The 16,252-nt window shown below is 37.5% G+C and overlaps 1 protein-coding gene and 1 long non-coding RNA gene across 2 annotated transcripts in view; one reads left to right on the top strand and one right to left on the bottom strand.

Annotated features, from left to right (window-relative positions):
* LOC102775221 overlaps positions 1 to 4,972 on the top strand; it is a 15,150-nt gene extending 10,178 nt beyond the window's left edge. Inside the window, exon 3 of the long non-coding RNA XR_001512204.1 lies at positions 1,026 to 4,972. This is a non-coding gene — a long non-coding RNA (uncharacterized LOC102775221). The remainder of the gene's footprint in view (positions 1 to 1,025) is intronic.
* Positions 4,973 to 11,170: 6,198 nt separating this feature from the next.
* The window catches only part of OIP5 (Opa interacting protein 5), a 10,875-nt gene continuing 5,793 nt past the window's right edge, over positions 11,171 to 16,252 (bottom strand). The window contains exons 5-6 of the mRNA XM_006778157.1: positions 15,258 to 15,339; positions 11,171 to 11,712 (exon numbers count right to left, since the gene is read on the bottom strand). Coding sequence (XP_006778220.1) covers positions 11,617 to 11,712; positions 15,258 to 15,339 — 178 coding nt within the window. The 3' untranslated portion in view covers positions 11,171 to 11,616. The remainder of the gene's footprint in view (positions 11,713 to 15,257; positions 15,340 to 16,252) is intronic.

Raw genomic sequence — 16,252 nt, 5'->3', positions numbered from 1 at the left:
CAGCTGTGTCTGCAGTGAGAGAACTTCTGTCCTCTAGGGAGGTGCTAATCTAGCCTTTGCCTGAGGCTATCCGGCAAATGGCTCTGTGCAGGGCTTGGGCAGGTGGTGTCCCAGGGGATCAACAGGGCGGGCTGAGCGAGGAGTTATGGCTGCTCTCAGTCCCATCCCGGGGGCTCTGCCTCTCAGAGTCCCAGCAACCGCTGCAAACCTCGGAGAGAAAGCTGCCCTCGCGTTCCGACCGATGCCAGACAGTCCCGCTTCTCCCGTTTGAGTCGTGGTCCCTAGAAACTCGCCCAGAACTGGAGCTCAGGGCCTGAGCCTCCCTCCCGATTGAAAAAGACAACCGCACCCTCAGCCACCAGCCCGCCGCGCGAACCTCCGCACCTTTGTATTTTCCACGCTGCGCCTCCTCTGAATGCTGTTCTCTTTCCTTCTAGTTGAAGAATTTCCCCTCAGCCAGCTTTCCTGTGGTTCTGGGTGATGTCCCTTCCGTCTTTTAGTTATATTTTTGAAGTGGTTGTTCGAGGCAGCAAACTCCGGTGTTTACCTATGCCACCATCTTGGTTCTCCCCTCTATTTTATAAAATTTTATTGTTCAAGTTGGTCTTATATAGTTCAAGATAATTCAAAATAAGATGATTCATATGATTTTGAGAATTGAGTATTTAGACATCAAATTTGGAGTACAATACTGCTTTAAAACACAAATATTTACAGCCATAAAATCATTTTGACTAAAAACTTGGAGTATATTACTTTATTTCCATAAGAGGAAATTAATGTGTATATCTCATTTTATATAAGCTTTTGTATAAATCTTTTTTGTATCATACTTACATATTTTTTTCTGGCTACTGCTTCTGCTTTTCTGGTGATGATACTGAATTGGGTGTTAAGGTTGCACATTTTCTTTTAGACAGTGTATAATTCAAAATATTTTTTTTCTCTGTTAAATACTATTTTTAAGAGGAAGCTTATACAGAAGTACCTCTTTTAATCTTTCTGTTTTTATTTTGTATTTCCAGGTATTTCTGCGTTGTCTTCTGGAGTGGGGAGTCCTGCTTCTTCTGTCTACTCACTTCCGTTTCTTGAAATGCGGATATCCCTCCTCTACATTTTACCTCCATGTTTTGGATTGCAAAAGATTGCTTTTCTTTTTCTTCCCACCTCTCAAATTTAACACAGAGAAGCTCCTAGGATGCAGTCATTATGCCAACTTCTCCAAGAAGAAAGAAGCAACTGATATGTTTCTTCTGCCAATTGCTTACTTGTAAAGAAATTATTTTGCAAGCTGAAGGGTGATGTTTAATTTGAAACTGGTGCTTAGATGGTGATATTTGTGAATTCTTTACCTTTTATTCCCAGCAAGAAGACTATATAAATAGCTAAGTGTGGGTGTGACATCAGGATTTGTTCAGTTTTTTTTAATGTCTTCCCATTTTAGCCACTATCACAAACACAGTCGAGACTGCAGCAGTAAATTTCAGATGTGTTGTAATTTGAAATGAAAGAGATGATAATATATATATATAAATCCTGGCTCAACCTGTGACATAGATGAACTGGATAAGAACAAAGGTCCAGCTTTCCAGTGAAACCTTTGATGTGATAAAGAAGCACAAAAACAGAATATCACAAAGTTAATTTCATATATGAATAAGCCATCACAGTTTCTGTATAAATATATATATTTTAACATGTAAATCCACTTTTTTTTTTTAATGAGAAGAGGGATTTTCTTCCCAGAGAAGGAACCTATTCTTGGAAGTCTTTGGACATTTGGTATTATAAAACTTTTTCTTTTTTTCTTCTAAGGAAGGACCATATTGTGCTAACCCAATGAATGCATGCTTGGGTTTAGTGAAGGTTGATAAAGGAAACAAAAGCTTTGAGTCCAGTGTTGGAACTCTTTTCACCTCCTTGGGATGAGAGGCTGCTGTATTACAAATTACTTCATTCTCTTTTGTGGAGTTTTATATAGCATTGGGACTTTTTCCCTATTGCTAAGGCTGGAAGAAAGGTGACATAAGTAGATTTTCTGTTCAGAAGATGTGATGGACCCTCCAGTATGACCTGCCTTCAACTTTGGACATGGGGGAATGGGGGTGGGGGGGATGAGAAAATTTTCATATAACTCCCTTCTCCTAAGAAAATGAAGCAAAAAAAGCCTTATACATCCACCTGGCTTTATGGCATTTTACATTCATAGCTCTATTTTTTTGTAAAAGTATAAATAACTTTCCTTTGACCCAAGATCAATACTTGTATGTTTGATTGCTTTTTCTAGATGATAGCTGTAATGTTAGGCAGAAAAGGCTGGGACTCAGGTAACTCCCCATTTTCATCAGAGAATGGGCCTCAGAAGCAATGTTCCCAAACATGTGTTTGGATCGGTATAAATTTAGAAGAAATTCAGGTCTAAAGAAAACCTCAAAAAAAAATAGTTCCAATAAGAAATAAGGATCTTCCTTTCCCTTAAAACTCACACTATATGGTGAATAGACTATAGTATAAAGCTGTTCTTGCTTCAAGATCAGCAGAGGACCAGTGTATGAATTGTCAGGTCTTTACATGAGAAGAATGAGACCATTATGGGTCTTCGTTATTTGAGAAAGAATTTAAAGCCTCTTAGGAACAAATCATCTTAGGTCATGTCTGTTATTTAGGGACTGCTTGCCCAGGGCCATACATGCTGTTAACGCTGAAAACAGGTAGATTTACCAAATTTGAGAGTGATAGGACTGGCCCCGAATAGAAATGTTGAGCACCCTTGATAATTAGTTTAATTGGTCAACCAATCTGAATTGGCATAAGAAAACTTTTGAGTAAAAATTATATAGATAAAATGTGATTTTCCTTAATTGAGGGCAATTACTGAGTGGTAAAGCATAGAAGTAACTGGATAAAGGTAGTTTAAATTTTTCTCTACGTAACTTCCCAGCCACTTCCTGATTCCTAATATTTTGGAGTTATTAATGGCAGAATGGAATTTACATATTCCATTTGGGTCCTGTTGGTATATTGAGAATATCAAATGGAGAATTTGTATCTTCAGTTGTCTATTACCCATCTTCCTGGTGTCCTTTTGGCAACTTTTTAGGTAGAACTACTTGGCTAGAAATAAGGAACCCTGTACAATCAGAACCAGTGAAAACATCTCTGGCTCACTTGTTTGAAATATGTATCAGACTCAACTTCCTTAGTTGCTTTATGTTTTTTTTCATTTCATAGCTAAGGAAACTACTGTTTAATGTTCTTTCAAGTTGTTGCGCATCTTGTCAGCAGATGGCATTTAACAAAACGCGTATTTTCCAGTTGTATTTGCCCAGTGTTTATTTAATACATCTACATTGGTTTTTTCCTGGTTTGGTCCCCTTCTTGATGGCAAAAGTTATCATTTTCGGCAGGACTCAATCGATAGCTGTGCCTGCTTCCTTTCCTTTGTGCATCCATGTTAGCTGGCAATTGTTTTTTGTGTTTTTGTTTTGTTTTTTTAAGTTTAAAACGGGATATGTGCAATAGAAATATATATATATATATGTATATTTTAATACTTGTGGACAAATGTTACAAGTTGTTTCAGAACAACAAAATCACCAATGTCTTCCATTTTGAGATGTGTATAGTTTTGTAAGCATTAGTGCTTGGTAGCATATTGTAGTGCCATGTTAGGGGTTAGTGCATGAGCCTAGTAACAATTTAAACTTCAGGATGAATTATTATAATAACCAATAGTGTAAAAAGTGGAACATTTAGAACTTTTCTTTCATAAGTTTCTGTATCCATGATATTCTCCCTGGGGAGAGGAGATTAGGCCAAAAAGACTCATTTATGAATAGTAATGTGGGGTCACAATGTGAAATACTGTGTTTGAGGATATTTAAGCTTTTCATGAGGTAGCTGGAAACCAGCTGTCTGTGTCTTATGAAACCTCAAATCAAAATGTGGCCCCATTTCATGATTCTGCTTTGCTCAGTTTTAGGTGAGATTGTTCTTATGCCTTTTTCACATTTTATGTCTTTTAGGTTTAATTTTCCCACTCCTTTTGCATCAGGAAATTATTTTGCACGTCTTACTGAGATGCTATGTTCATTGCTTGAGTGCTTTTCTAATCTGCAGTCTACTTACACTCCTGTCTGCAGCATGCCATGTGCCAGTAGTTTAGAGTGTCCTAGATTAATTTGTCAGGGGCTTTTCCTATTTCCAAATTTGCTGAGTTGTGTATTGTTGGGATTCTAGACCTTTTCATGGAATTGGAAATGTAGCCAGTAGAGCCTACCTAAGTTGCCATGTAATTACTAACTTTGCTTGGTTATAGTAAGCCTCCTCAGACAGCTTTCACTTTTCTACTTTCCTTGTAGATATAAAAGTTATTTTTATTCTGAAAGCATAAGATAGCATCATGTAGAAAAGAAATTCCTACCTCTAAAAGCTGCCTCGAGAACTTGTAAATGGCAGTTTTCTGAGGTGGTTTTTAAATCTCTTAGGGGAGTCCAGGATTTACTCACAGGTTCTATAGTTAGCATGATAGAAAATGCAAAACTAGTTTAATGTGTGTCTGATGTAGAAGCAAGCTTAGACAGGTAGACTCTTCTGCAGCAGATCTCCAGGACCCAGATTTAGATGCTCATAGTGTACTTTAAGTAGTTGTACTCTTGGCTCAAGTAGTTTAGTGCCTGCGAGAATCCATTTCTGAAAAGTATTTAAATACTTTTTTAATACCTCTGAAAAGGTAATGAATACAAAATAGCACAGTATATAGGAAAGGATATTTCCTATTGAAAAAAAAAAGCCATAAAACGAACTAATAATTTCAAGAGGTAGAATTTTAGCAATAACAATTTTAGCATGTATAGTAAGCTGGATTAGCAAGGTTGTACAGTAGAGTATTACTAGAGTTTGTGAGGCTCTATGGTCAAGAGTTGTACAAAAGGAAAAAGATGCTAGGTAAAGAGCATATAAAAGGTACTTTAAGAAACTATGAGTGTATATGAATATGTCAGTGAGAAATAGCAACTTTTATGTAAATTAAAGGTTAAAGATCCTATTTGCTTTCTAGAACAGAGGGTTAGAGCCATTGAATGAACTATTTCTACTGCTTAACCTGGAAACAAATGTTTCTTCTCTTATTGATGAAGAAACCCCACTGAAGCCATCATGTGGGGATCTTGCTTATGATGTTTTTTTAGCATCATACTAATAGCATACTTTTTGCTTTGTCACCTTATCTTTCTCCATTAGTTTCCTGGGTGCATTTTTACAAAGGAAAAGTTTGTTGTGTATATGTATTTAGGGTTAACAAGAACTTGGATAGCTGGTAACCTCATGCCTATGGTTAGTTTAGGGCTGTGATGGCGAACCTATGACACGTGTGTCAGAGGTGACACGTGAACTCATTTTTTTTGGTTGATTTTTCTTTGTTAAATGGCATTTAAATATATAAAGTAAATATCAAAAATATAAATATTTGTTTTACTATGTTTGCAAATATCAAAAAATTTCTATATGTGACACGGCACCAGAGTTAAGTTAGGGTTTTTCAAAATGCTGACACGTCGAGCTCAAAAGGTTCGCCATCACTGGTTTAGGGAGTTAAGATTTAAAGGTATAAAACAAAAGGATTAAAGGAAATAGCCAGAGACAGTATGTTGGGTTTGTTTTTTTTAAAACCTTGTCTAAAGTAGATGTGCTAGGCCAATAGCCTGTGACTACTTACTTTAACAAGAACCCAGCAAACTAGTTTCTTGATGAGGAATCATGCAGCTCACATCAGGATATAAGAGTAGAATGAAGGTGACTTCTTACTCCCTTTTACCTCATGTCATCTTGGCCATTTAGCACTTTGAAGATCCCTGGAAACATGTGGTCTATGTTCCCTTGTTTTCCAAGGGGAAAAACAACTAAAATATAAGTGGAGAAGATCAACAAATACAGTGCCTCTTGAATATTTAATTCTTACATGGCAACTCCAAAGGATAGGGAGGCTATATTAAATTGATTATAGCTTCTTTTTAAATGTCCTAAACCATCAGTTGGTGTTAAAGACATTGGAATAACCAAGCAATATTCAGACATCTGCATGATCATGAGACACCAGGTGTATTACTGTGATGTCAACAATTTAGTTACTTAGAACAATTAAAGATTACCCTTAACAGCCAAGTTAATAGTTCCAAATGCTAAAATATGCTACAAATTTTTGTAGTTTCAAAGTATGCAGTTAATTAGTTTTCAGTGTTGTGGTCTCATGTTTACTTTAGTGTATCTGTGATATGCAAAATATGAAGAGACCCTTGGCCTCCAGGAGTTTACATTATCATGGTGCTGCTGGTGCGAGCAAATTATTTCTAGTTTATTCAGAACATTGCTTGGCTATTTAGTCATACCATATTTGGAAGGATCCCTTGATCAACAGTTTTTAGAAGCAGAGGGCTATGCTAAATTTCAGGGCATTGATTTTGAGTTTACATTATATTAGCTCTGCTATTTTTAAACTCCTTTTCCCCTGGGAGCTGTGCAGGCTATGCTCTTAATGTGAATCAGAAAAAAAAAGAAACTATTCTAAGAGCATCTTCACCATCCCTAAACCACCATGCTCCTCTATTCTATAGCAGTCAGTAAATGGCCAAGAAAACTCCAGAAGACTGTACATCTCTCAATTCTCTTTCTTTTCCCAGAAGCTTTGCATCATTTTCTACCCAGTAGGACCAGGATTTGCAATTAAGCCTTTATAACTGAATAGTAGTCTTAATTTTAACTTTTGTGCGTGACTCTTGTACCTGGATTCTGAAGTAGCATTGTGATAGATGTGGAGCATCTGCCTGCATTTCTAAGCAATCACTTTATTAATATCCATTTTTGGTTGAAATTTTGCATGTATCTTTGTTATTCTAATTCTTATAAATCAAGGGGTTTACTCTGCATGTTTATTAAAACTGAGTCTGGATGAAAGTGCAAGCAATAGTGGCAGACCCATAACTCTGATTTTAGAGTACTAATATTTTAATGCATGATTGAAAATGTCTAGTATTAAGTGGTTAATAGTAATTATATATGCATTTATAAGCAATAGAGACTTAAACCAATAGCTTGAATTTATTGTTTGGATTACTAGTTTACATTTTCTAACTAAAGATGATCTTACTTCCATTAAAAATGGAAGCTACAAGATAAACAGGGGAACCATAAGACATTTAAACTGTCAGGAATAGAGCATAACAGTGCTCATCACCCTCTAACCTCTTGCCTGATTCCATTAGTCCCCAAGCATGTTTAAAAACAATACAAAAGGCACAAACTAAGCATGTGGAATAAATAAATAAGCTGCTATAGTTATAATCAGAAAAGGTGCAGAGTTTCATAAAGGATAGGGGATAGTGTGGAGTTAAAAACAAGTAGATACAGGGTTTGTCTGGTAAAGTTATGTGGCTTAAATTTGCGTCTCATTACTAGTATCTTGGCAGTGAATAGAGGCAGTTGCACACATTTTATGTTTCAGGATTTTCAGATAAGTAGGCAACTCTTTTGGGTTGTACCGATATTGACTGGCCATAAAGGATCCCAGCAAAAAAGAAACTTTCATTTTGTGGAAATAGTCCTGAAAATATTAACATATCTGTGGTTTAGTTTCTCTTTTGTTACTGAATTACATTAACATTATTTTGTTATTATTTTTTTAATAGCCAGAGTTTTATTCTTGATGTTTTGATCAGGCTGCATAATCTGCCTAAAGTTTTTGATGCCAAGTAAACAGGAGCAAGTTTTTACTTTTCTGTTTATTATAGTAGCTTAAAATTTTTAGATAATTCCTAACTTTGGAATAACCCTTTTAAGTCCAAGTGATTATGATCAATGATGTAAATGGGAGTAATTATATCTAAAAGAGGCCTAAACAGGATTAGACTAGATAGACACTTTGCTATGGGATTTCCCTCCAGATACCTTTGGAAATGTGTAAATGTAATGGTAACTTTTCAGTAGTATACAACGGAATTAGAGGATGGTCATCACAGTGTCTGTTTTCCACTCAAATATAGGAAGTAAGATGTCATATCTTATATGTAAAGTTTCTCTTTGCCACTTATTAATGGCATGCCTATCAACCAATGAAGATTTAAGGACAGTTTCTCTAAACTCTGTTCCCATTATTCCACTAAGGCATATTAAAGGTTATTAGAAAAACAAAAAATCATAGATTTCTCCAGGAATCCATACTCCTAAGCCTCCCTTTTAAGTCAGAATAGATATTTTAGGGATACTAACAATTTCCAAAAGATTTTTCTCTTGTGGTGATGGTCAGCCATGCCATCAATTCAAATATATTTTTCTCCCAGGGACAAAAGATATTCCGGCAATACATTATCATCAGTCCTTAAACAATAGCAATCATCTTGGCGTTTACCTTAAAATCACCCATCACTAAGAATCACATTAGAGTATCCTTTCCATAGGGTTTTATGTGCTACCTGTCCTTTTAAGTACAGTTGTTGCTCATTGTTTTTACTTGCTATTCTGCATCTTCCCCACTGTACCAGTGATATAGGCGATAATGTTAAAAGAATTTCATTGAATGTTTAAAGTATTACAAAAGCAGCTTGCTTTTTAATCTATGCATCTTTGGGATTTTAGAAAAGATTTTATTGTTTTCTAAAGATTTTATGTAAAAAGGAACTGCTTTAAGAATTGGAAACTCTGCACCTGTGTATATATATATATTTTTTGGCAATAAAGCAGCATGGGCTGAGAATGCACTGAAATTTCACTGTGTTGTTCCTTGGAATGGGTAATTTCTAATAAACAATGCAGTAAATTAGGAGGATGGGAAAAGGAACCTATACACAGCTCTGTTCTAAGGCAGACTCCAGGTACCTGAGTTGTGGTTTCTGTTGTCCAAGTGAGCAGGCAGCCATTTGAAGGAGACATTTATTTATGTTTTCGGATTGAAAGAACATTCATTTAGAAAGTTACGGAGGTAGTACAAGTGAGCCAACTGAGCTGCATAGGCTCAGGAAACATTGCAACGGCAGTAGAAGGGCCCTTGGAGTTTAGCAAAAAGACAAAGGTAATGTGCCTGGGGGGAAGAAGAGGGATAAGGAAAAGGCATGGACATTCTCCAGAGAATGAGAGCATGCCAAGAGGTATCCCATTTAAATTTATGCCAATCCCCTTTTACTTTTGGGGACAGCCTTACGCTATGTCTGTGAGCCAGTTTCTGGTAAGGAAATAGTGACCTATGTATAATAACGACACAGCTATTGCAGGGAATCCTTCCTATCTGAGATAAAGCATTTAAGATCCTTTTATATTTAATTAAATGTTGGCTAAGTTAAATAAAGAGGTTTTAATACTCTAATAAAGAACAGATGCTTCCCCTTGACTAAGATAAAAGGAAAGGAGTTTTTTCAACTAAAAAATTAGGCCTTACAAACTTCCTTGGGATTGAATATTGTAAATGCAGAGGAACAAAAACTGTGGTTTTGTGGTGTGACTAAAGCAATAAATCAAGAGAATATTTAACATACACTCCCAGGTACTATGCTAGATCTTGGGCTTTAAAATAATTAAGATGGCCCGGCTGGCATGACTCAGTGGTTGAGGATCAACCTATGAATCATGATTTGATTTAGATCAGAGCACATGCCCAGGTTGTAGGCTCAATCCCCAATGTGGTTTGAGCAGGAGGCAGCTGATCAGTGATTCTCTCTCACCATTGATGTTTCTATCTCTCTCCCTCCCTCTCTGAAAAGTTTTTTTAAAAAAGATGGTTTTTAATTAAGGAACTCAAGAGTTTACAACTCAGCCCAACTAGTGTTGCTCAGTGTTTGAGCATAGACCCATTAACCAATAGGTCACTGGTCTGATTCCCAGTCAGGGTACATGACCAGGTTCTGAGCTCAATCCCCAGTAGGGGGCGGGTAGGAGGCAGCTGATTGATATTTCTGTCCTCTATTCTCTCTCTAAAATCAATAAAAACCGTTTTGTAAAAAGTTTATAACTCGGGACCTTCAATATGCAATTTTATCCTTCTTTAAAAAAAAACATACTCTATTTATTTTTTACAGAGGAAGGGAGAGGCATAGACAGTTAGGAACGTCGATGAGAGAGAAACATTGATCAGCTGCCTCCTGCACACTCCCTACTGGGTATGTGCTCACAACCAAGGTACATGCCCTTGACGGGAATCAAACCTGGGACCCTTCAGTCTGCAGGCCAACACTCTATCCATTGAGCCAAACTGGTTAGGGCTGCAATATTATTCTTATAATTACCTGGAATTTTGAAGTTACTTTTATTTAACATATAGACAATGCTAACTGGTATCAAACTTTAGTACAGTAGCCTTAGAATCTCTTAATATCAGCCACACTATCAACTCTTATACCTCCTAAAGCATGTTTAAAAAGTCAACTACTGCCCTGGCTGGTTTGGCTCAGTGGATACAGCGTTGGCCTGTGAACTGAAAGGTCCCAGGTTCGATTCCAGTCAAGGGCACATGCCTGGGGTTGTGAGCTTGATCCCCAGTAGGGGGTGTGCAGGAGGCAGCCAATCAATGATTCTCTCTCATTATTGATCTTTCCATCTCCCTTCCTCTCTGAAATTCATAATATATATATATTTTGGGGGGGGACTCCAGAGCATGCCCACTTACCAGCATGCTATATTATGCCTCTGAAAAATGAAAAGGGAAGTGTACACCCTTTATTTTGTCACACATCTATAGCTGCATATTTTTCTAGAGTTGAGCCTATAATTTATTAAAAAACAAACACCCATGTTAAAATCTCAGTGCAGGCAGAGGTTTTTATAAGGAGAGAGGATGCACAACTAAGAGATCAGGGGGAGGGGCTGTGGGTGCACTCTCTCCCAGGAGTAAATGGAGGGGGAACTGAAGGGGAGTAGGAACATGCTGCTTGTCTTGAGAAAGGAAAGAGGGAACAAGGGAAAGGGGGGAAGGGAGCCCAAGGGTGGTTGCAGAACTCCTTCTCAAGTTTCCTCCCTTTGTTCAGAAGCTCTCTCTCCAAACAGTAATCTGTGGATTTACAGCTCATGGCTGGCACCAGCAGCCCCTCCCCTGAAACAGGCTGCTCTAAGCTGTAATGAAAGCTCAGTAAGAATTGAAAACACGGAATTTATTTACAGATTTTAATAAAAGACAGGGCTGACTATAACCTTGAGAAAATGCAGAATATAAAACCTTTATTGCTTAACTGAAATGTTAATTCTTGGTTACAACTATTCATATAACTGCTCCATGTAGGAATCACAATAGTCAACATTAAGTACAACTTTATTACCATATATTTCTTAAGATCATTCATGGCAAATTGCCCCTTAATCCCTAAATATGCAGTTAAAGGTGTTTTCAGAAATGACTAGGAAACTGATAAGAGAGCTAAAATAATTTCAGATATGAATCTTGGCCAGAGAGCTCCTTAATTTCTCATCTTCTATAAACAGCTTCACAAATCATTTGGAAAATCAGCCTAGATGTAAACGTAATAAACCACATTTCCTGTCCATTCTTGAAGTTGATCTTTCTCAAGAAATGATCGAACAGCACCTGTCTTTGAAGATGGCAGTAAGGCCTGACCCTGATACTCAAGCTCTGGTTCTAGATCAGTTTTCTGTATTGGACTGGTCCGGAGTCACTTCCTTCAGCATCTTCATCAATGAACTTAAGTGATTATGTGTTAATATTATCTTCTCTTTTATCTGGGAAGAGAAATACATACATACATATACATACACACACACACACACACACATCAGGGCATCTACCTCTTAATTTACTGATTCTAGAAGTCACTTCAAATTCAAGCTAGTGATTGGGAGCTGGCAATTTCTCAACACATTTCATTAATACATTTGTTCTCTTTCTAAAAGAAGTTTATGCAACAAAGAGTACAATAAGATCCTCAGATATAATATTTCACATGAAAACAGACTAGCCATTGCTACTTTTATCTTCCTCCTTCCTACATCTATCACCAGGTTTAAACTCCAAAAATTGGAAAGGAAGACAAGAATAAAGTGGGTAAGAGAGCCTGTGGAGACAGAAGCATCAGTTAGTCCTCTCCTTTTCTAGTGGCAAGATTATATCTTTTTTCTAACTCTTTGTTCATAGTAAAAAAAAAAAAAATGCCTTTAATATTCTAAAGAATATTAGAATATTCTAATTTTCTAATATTAGAATATTAGGTCTTCAGAAGTAGCTCTAGTTGTCAGGTTTAGAAGAGATATTTGTTGCAATTCGATAATTTTCAATAGTTCTGTCACCGTAGAATAGTTGTATTTAGAACCAAATTTAGTGTTCTTCAGCATACAACATGTACTTAGACTCATAAATAAAAATAAACTTATCATGGAATACAGAAAAATGGATAAGTTTTCTGTTGAAGTCATGGGTAACAAAAAAAATCTTATTTCCATAATTTGCACGGTACACTAAATCTATTTTTTATGATTCAAGATATAAAAATATACAAAATTTATCAGAAAATTTTTCTTAAACAGGTAATTCTTACTGGGGTGCTCCTGGACATGATCAATCATTTTTCTTTTGCTTTTAAGAGATTTCTTTGTCTAACTATATTCCATCATTTTTTCTATGATGTGCTGAGGTATATTGATCTCTCTGCATTTTAAAATATATATATTTTATTGATTTTTTAAAGAGAGGAAGGGAGAAGGTAGAAAGTTAGAAACATCGATCAGCTGCCTCCTACACACTCCCTACTGGGGATGTGCCCACAACCAAGGTACATGCCCTTCACCGGAATCGAATCTGGGACCCTTGTTTCCGTAGGCCGATGCTCTATCCACTGAGCCAAACCAGTCAGGGCTCTGCATTTATCCTTCCTGACCTTGTTGAGGTTTCAAATATGTAGATTAATGCTTTCCATCAACCTTGAAAAATTTTTAACCATATCTTCCTGAACATTTTTTCTCCTTCTTTCTCTCCTTTTTTGTGCTCTCATCAATAAAGCATATTTAGGTGTGCTTGATGTGTCCTATAGGTCTCTCATAGGCTCAGTTCATTTCTCTTTTCTCTCTCTTCTTCAGATTGCATAAGGTTATCAATGCATATCTCTAAGTTTGCTGATTCTTTCGTTGGCCAGTTCAAATCCATTGCGCACATCTAGTGAATCTTTCATGTCAGTGTTTGTACTTTTCAACTCACAGGATTATTTCTTTAATTATAATTTCTCTCTCTTTAGGGATAACCTCTATTTGAAGAGACTGTCATCATGCCTTTACTTCTTTAAGCATACTTTTCTTTAGTTTTGGACATATTTATATTAGCGGCTTTGTCGGCTTTTTCTTCTAAGTCTAATATTTGGGTCCTTCAAAAGGCAGTGTCTGATGTCTATGTTTTTGTTGTTGTTAATTATCACCCAAGGATATTTTTCCATTGATTTTTAGAGTAGAAGGGAGAGACAGAGAAAGAAACATCAATGTGAGAGAGACATATTGATTGGTTGCCTCCCACACAACCCTGACCAGAGCCGGGGATCGAGCCTGCAACCAAGGCACATGCCTTTGACCAGACCCAAACCTGGGCCCCTTCAGTCCATAGGATGACACTCTATCCACTGAGTCAAACCAGCTAGGGCAGGGGTCCTCAAACTACGGCCCACGGGCCACATGTGGCCCGCCGAAAACATTTATCCGGCCCGCCGAAAACATTTATCCGGCCCGCCGGCTGTTTTGGCCGCTGCTGCCTGTCCTGACTCGTCCCGGGCCCGCAGTGTGCATGTGTGGAATGTCTGAGGGACAGTGAACTGGCCCCCTGTTTAAAAAGTTTGAGGACCTCTGAGCTAGGGCTTGAATATCTACTTTTTATCCTGTGTATGGTGCATACTTTTCTTTGTGTGTCTAATTTTTTATTGAAAATGGACAATTTATTTATCTATTTTTTAATGGACAGTTTAGATAATACATTGTAGCAAGTATGGATACTAAACAGGACACACATCCCTTCCTATAGTGGTGGTTTGCTCATCTGTTTAGAAAGTTGGCTCTTTTATTGATGCTTGTTTCCCTCCCAGTGTGCAGCCTGTCACTCCTCAGAGAACATAGCCTTGGGATGACTGGTTTTAGCAAGGCTCTGCCTGTCTCTTCCCATGATCTCTTTGTAGGCTGTCTGCCTCCATTAGCATCACACCCAGCTATTAACCTCCACTAACTGCTGGCTGATTGCTCTATTGTTTTCAACAATGCCCTGGGACATAAATTGCTCCATAGTCTAATCCAATTAAATCCAGACACTCAGTTAGGGATAACCTTTATTAAAGCCAGCCCTTTTCAGTTCCAGCTCCTGGAGGCCTGCTCTTGGCTAGTTCCCCGATTCTCTCATAAACTAGTCTAAGGTTTAGCTTCTTGCTCTCATGGAACTACCAGCTTCCTTTTAATTGCTTACTAGCAAAAATCTCCATTGTTTTGGGCAGTACCCTTAGAGTTGAACATCTCCACACAGTTCAAATAGCCAGCTCTTCCCAGACAAGAAAAGGCTGAAGGAATTCATCATCACCAAACCAGTATTATAAGAAATATTAGAGGGACTTCTTTGAGGGGGAAGGGGGAATCAATAATAAAATGGCAATAACTACATACACATATCAATAATTACTTTAAGTGTAAATTGTTAAATGCTCCAATCAAAAAACAGGATGGCTAAATAGATAAGAAAACAAAGCCTGCCCTGGCCGAATGGCTCAGTTGGTTGGAGTGTTGTCCCAAGCACCGAAAGGTGGCAGTTCTGATTCCCGGTTAGGGCACATACCCAGGTTGCAGGTTCAATCCCAGGTCGGGGTGTGTACAGGGGGACTGATTGATGTGTTTCTTGCACATCAATGTTTCTCTCTCTCTCTCTTTTCCTCTCTCTCTAAAATCAATAAAAACATATCCTTGGGTGAGTATTAAAAAGAAGAAAGAATTTTTAATTAGCCTGGTGCCGTGTGGCTTGGTTTGTTGGAGTGTCATCCTGTGCACCAAAAAGTCCCAGGTTCGATTCCCGGTCGGGGCATGTAGTACCTGGGTTGGGGGTTAGATCCCCACTCAGGGCATGTGGGAGGAAGCCAACTGATGTATCTCTTGCACATCCATGTCTCTCTTCCCCTTTCTCCCTCTTTAGAAAAAAAAAAATCCATTAAAAAAATTGTTGGAGTATCATATCATTTCATCATTCCCAAGTTCATTTTTACAAATTATCAGGAGTTGTCTAGATTAAAGAATACACAACAATCATGAAATGTTACCTCTGCAATCTTTTCTGGTAGAGGCATGTTGTGAATATCCATCTCAGATGCATTTACTATGGCTTTTGTTTTTAAGAGATAGCTAGAGAGAAAATAGAAAATTATTATTAGACCAGTTAAAATGATCAATGAAGCAAACTTGCCCTCTAAAGCAATATCTGTCAAGCAAAGACAGCCTGTATTTTGTAGAAAAAAGATTATCAAGTAACAAATCATCAGAGAGACACTGTCCTCATCCCACCCCTTGCCAATCAGGAATACATGAGATAAAATTAACCCAGGAGAAACTAGAAAAAAAAATCAGGGTGATAGGAATAATCCTGGTGAGTATAAACTTCACACTCCATTAGATCATGTAGCACAGCTAGAAGAAAAAGAGTCACATTATGAAACATAACTATCTGTTGGCTACCCAGAGTTATTCCTCAGTTCTTTGGTGTTAACAGAATTTTGTTTAGGACAGCACTGTGCCCAGTCCTAGGAGATGAACCATAACTGTTCTAAGCCAATTGTGGCAATCTTATTCCCTACTGTCACATACTTGCTGTCCTAGCTTAGGTGATCATGTGACATAGTGCTAATAAAAGATCTTTCCTTTTATTCCCATACTTCCCATGGATTCAAATCTCAGCTCCTCTATCTCTCTGAGTCTCGGTTTTCTATTTTATGAACTTAGTGAGATAAGCATAACGCCTGGCACAAACTAGGTCATCAATGGCAATTTTTGTTCTTTTGTTTTTAATGATCAAGAAAAGACATTTTTTTAACCTATTGATTTTGAGAGAGAGAAACATTGATTTGTTGCTCCACCTATTTATACATTCACTGATTCTTTTTTTATAGACTTTTATTGATTTCAAGAGAGGAAGAGAGAGAGAGAGAGAGAGAGAGAAACCCGAAACCTGGTATGTGCCCTGACCAGGAATAGAAGCCTACACCTTTAGGTGTACAGGATGATGCTCCAACTGACTGAGACACATAGGCCAGGGCTTTTT

This window comes from Myotis davidii, unplaced genomic scaffold, assembly GCF_000327345.1.
Source record: "Myotis davidii unplaced genomic scaffold, ASM32734v1 scaffold46, whole genome shotgun sequence".
NCBI lineage: Eukaryota > Metazoa > Chordata > Mammalia > Chiroptera > Vespertilionidae > Myotis > Myotis davidii.
This window is presented reverse-complemented; position numbering and strand designations above follow the sequence as displayed.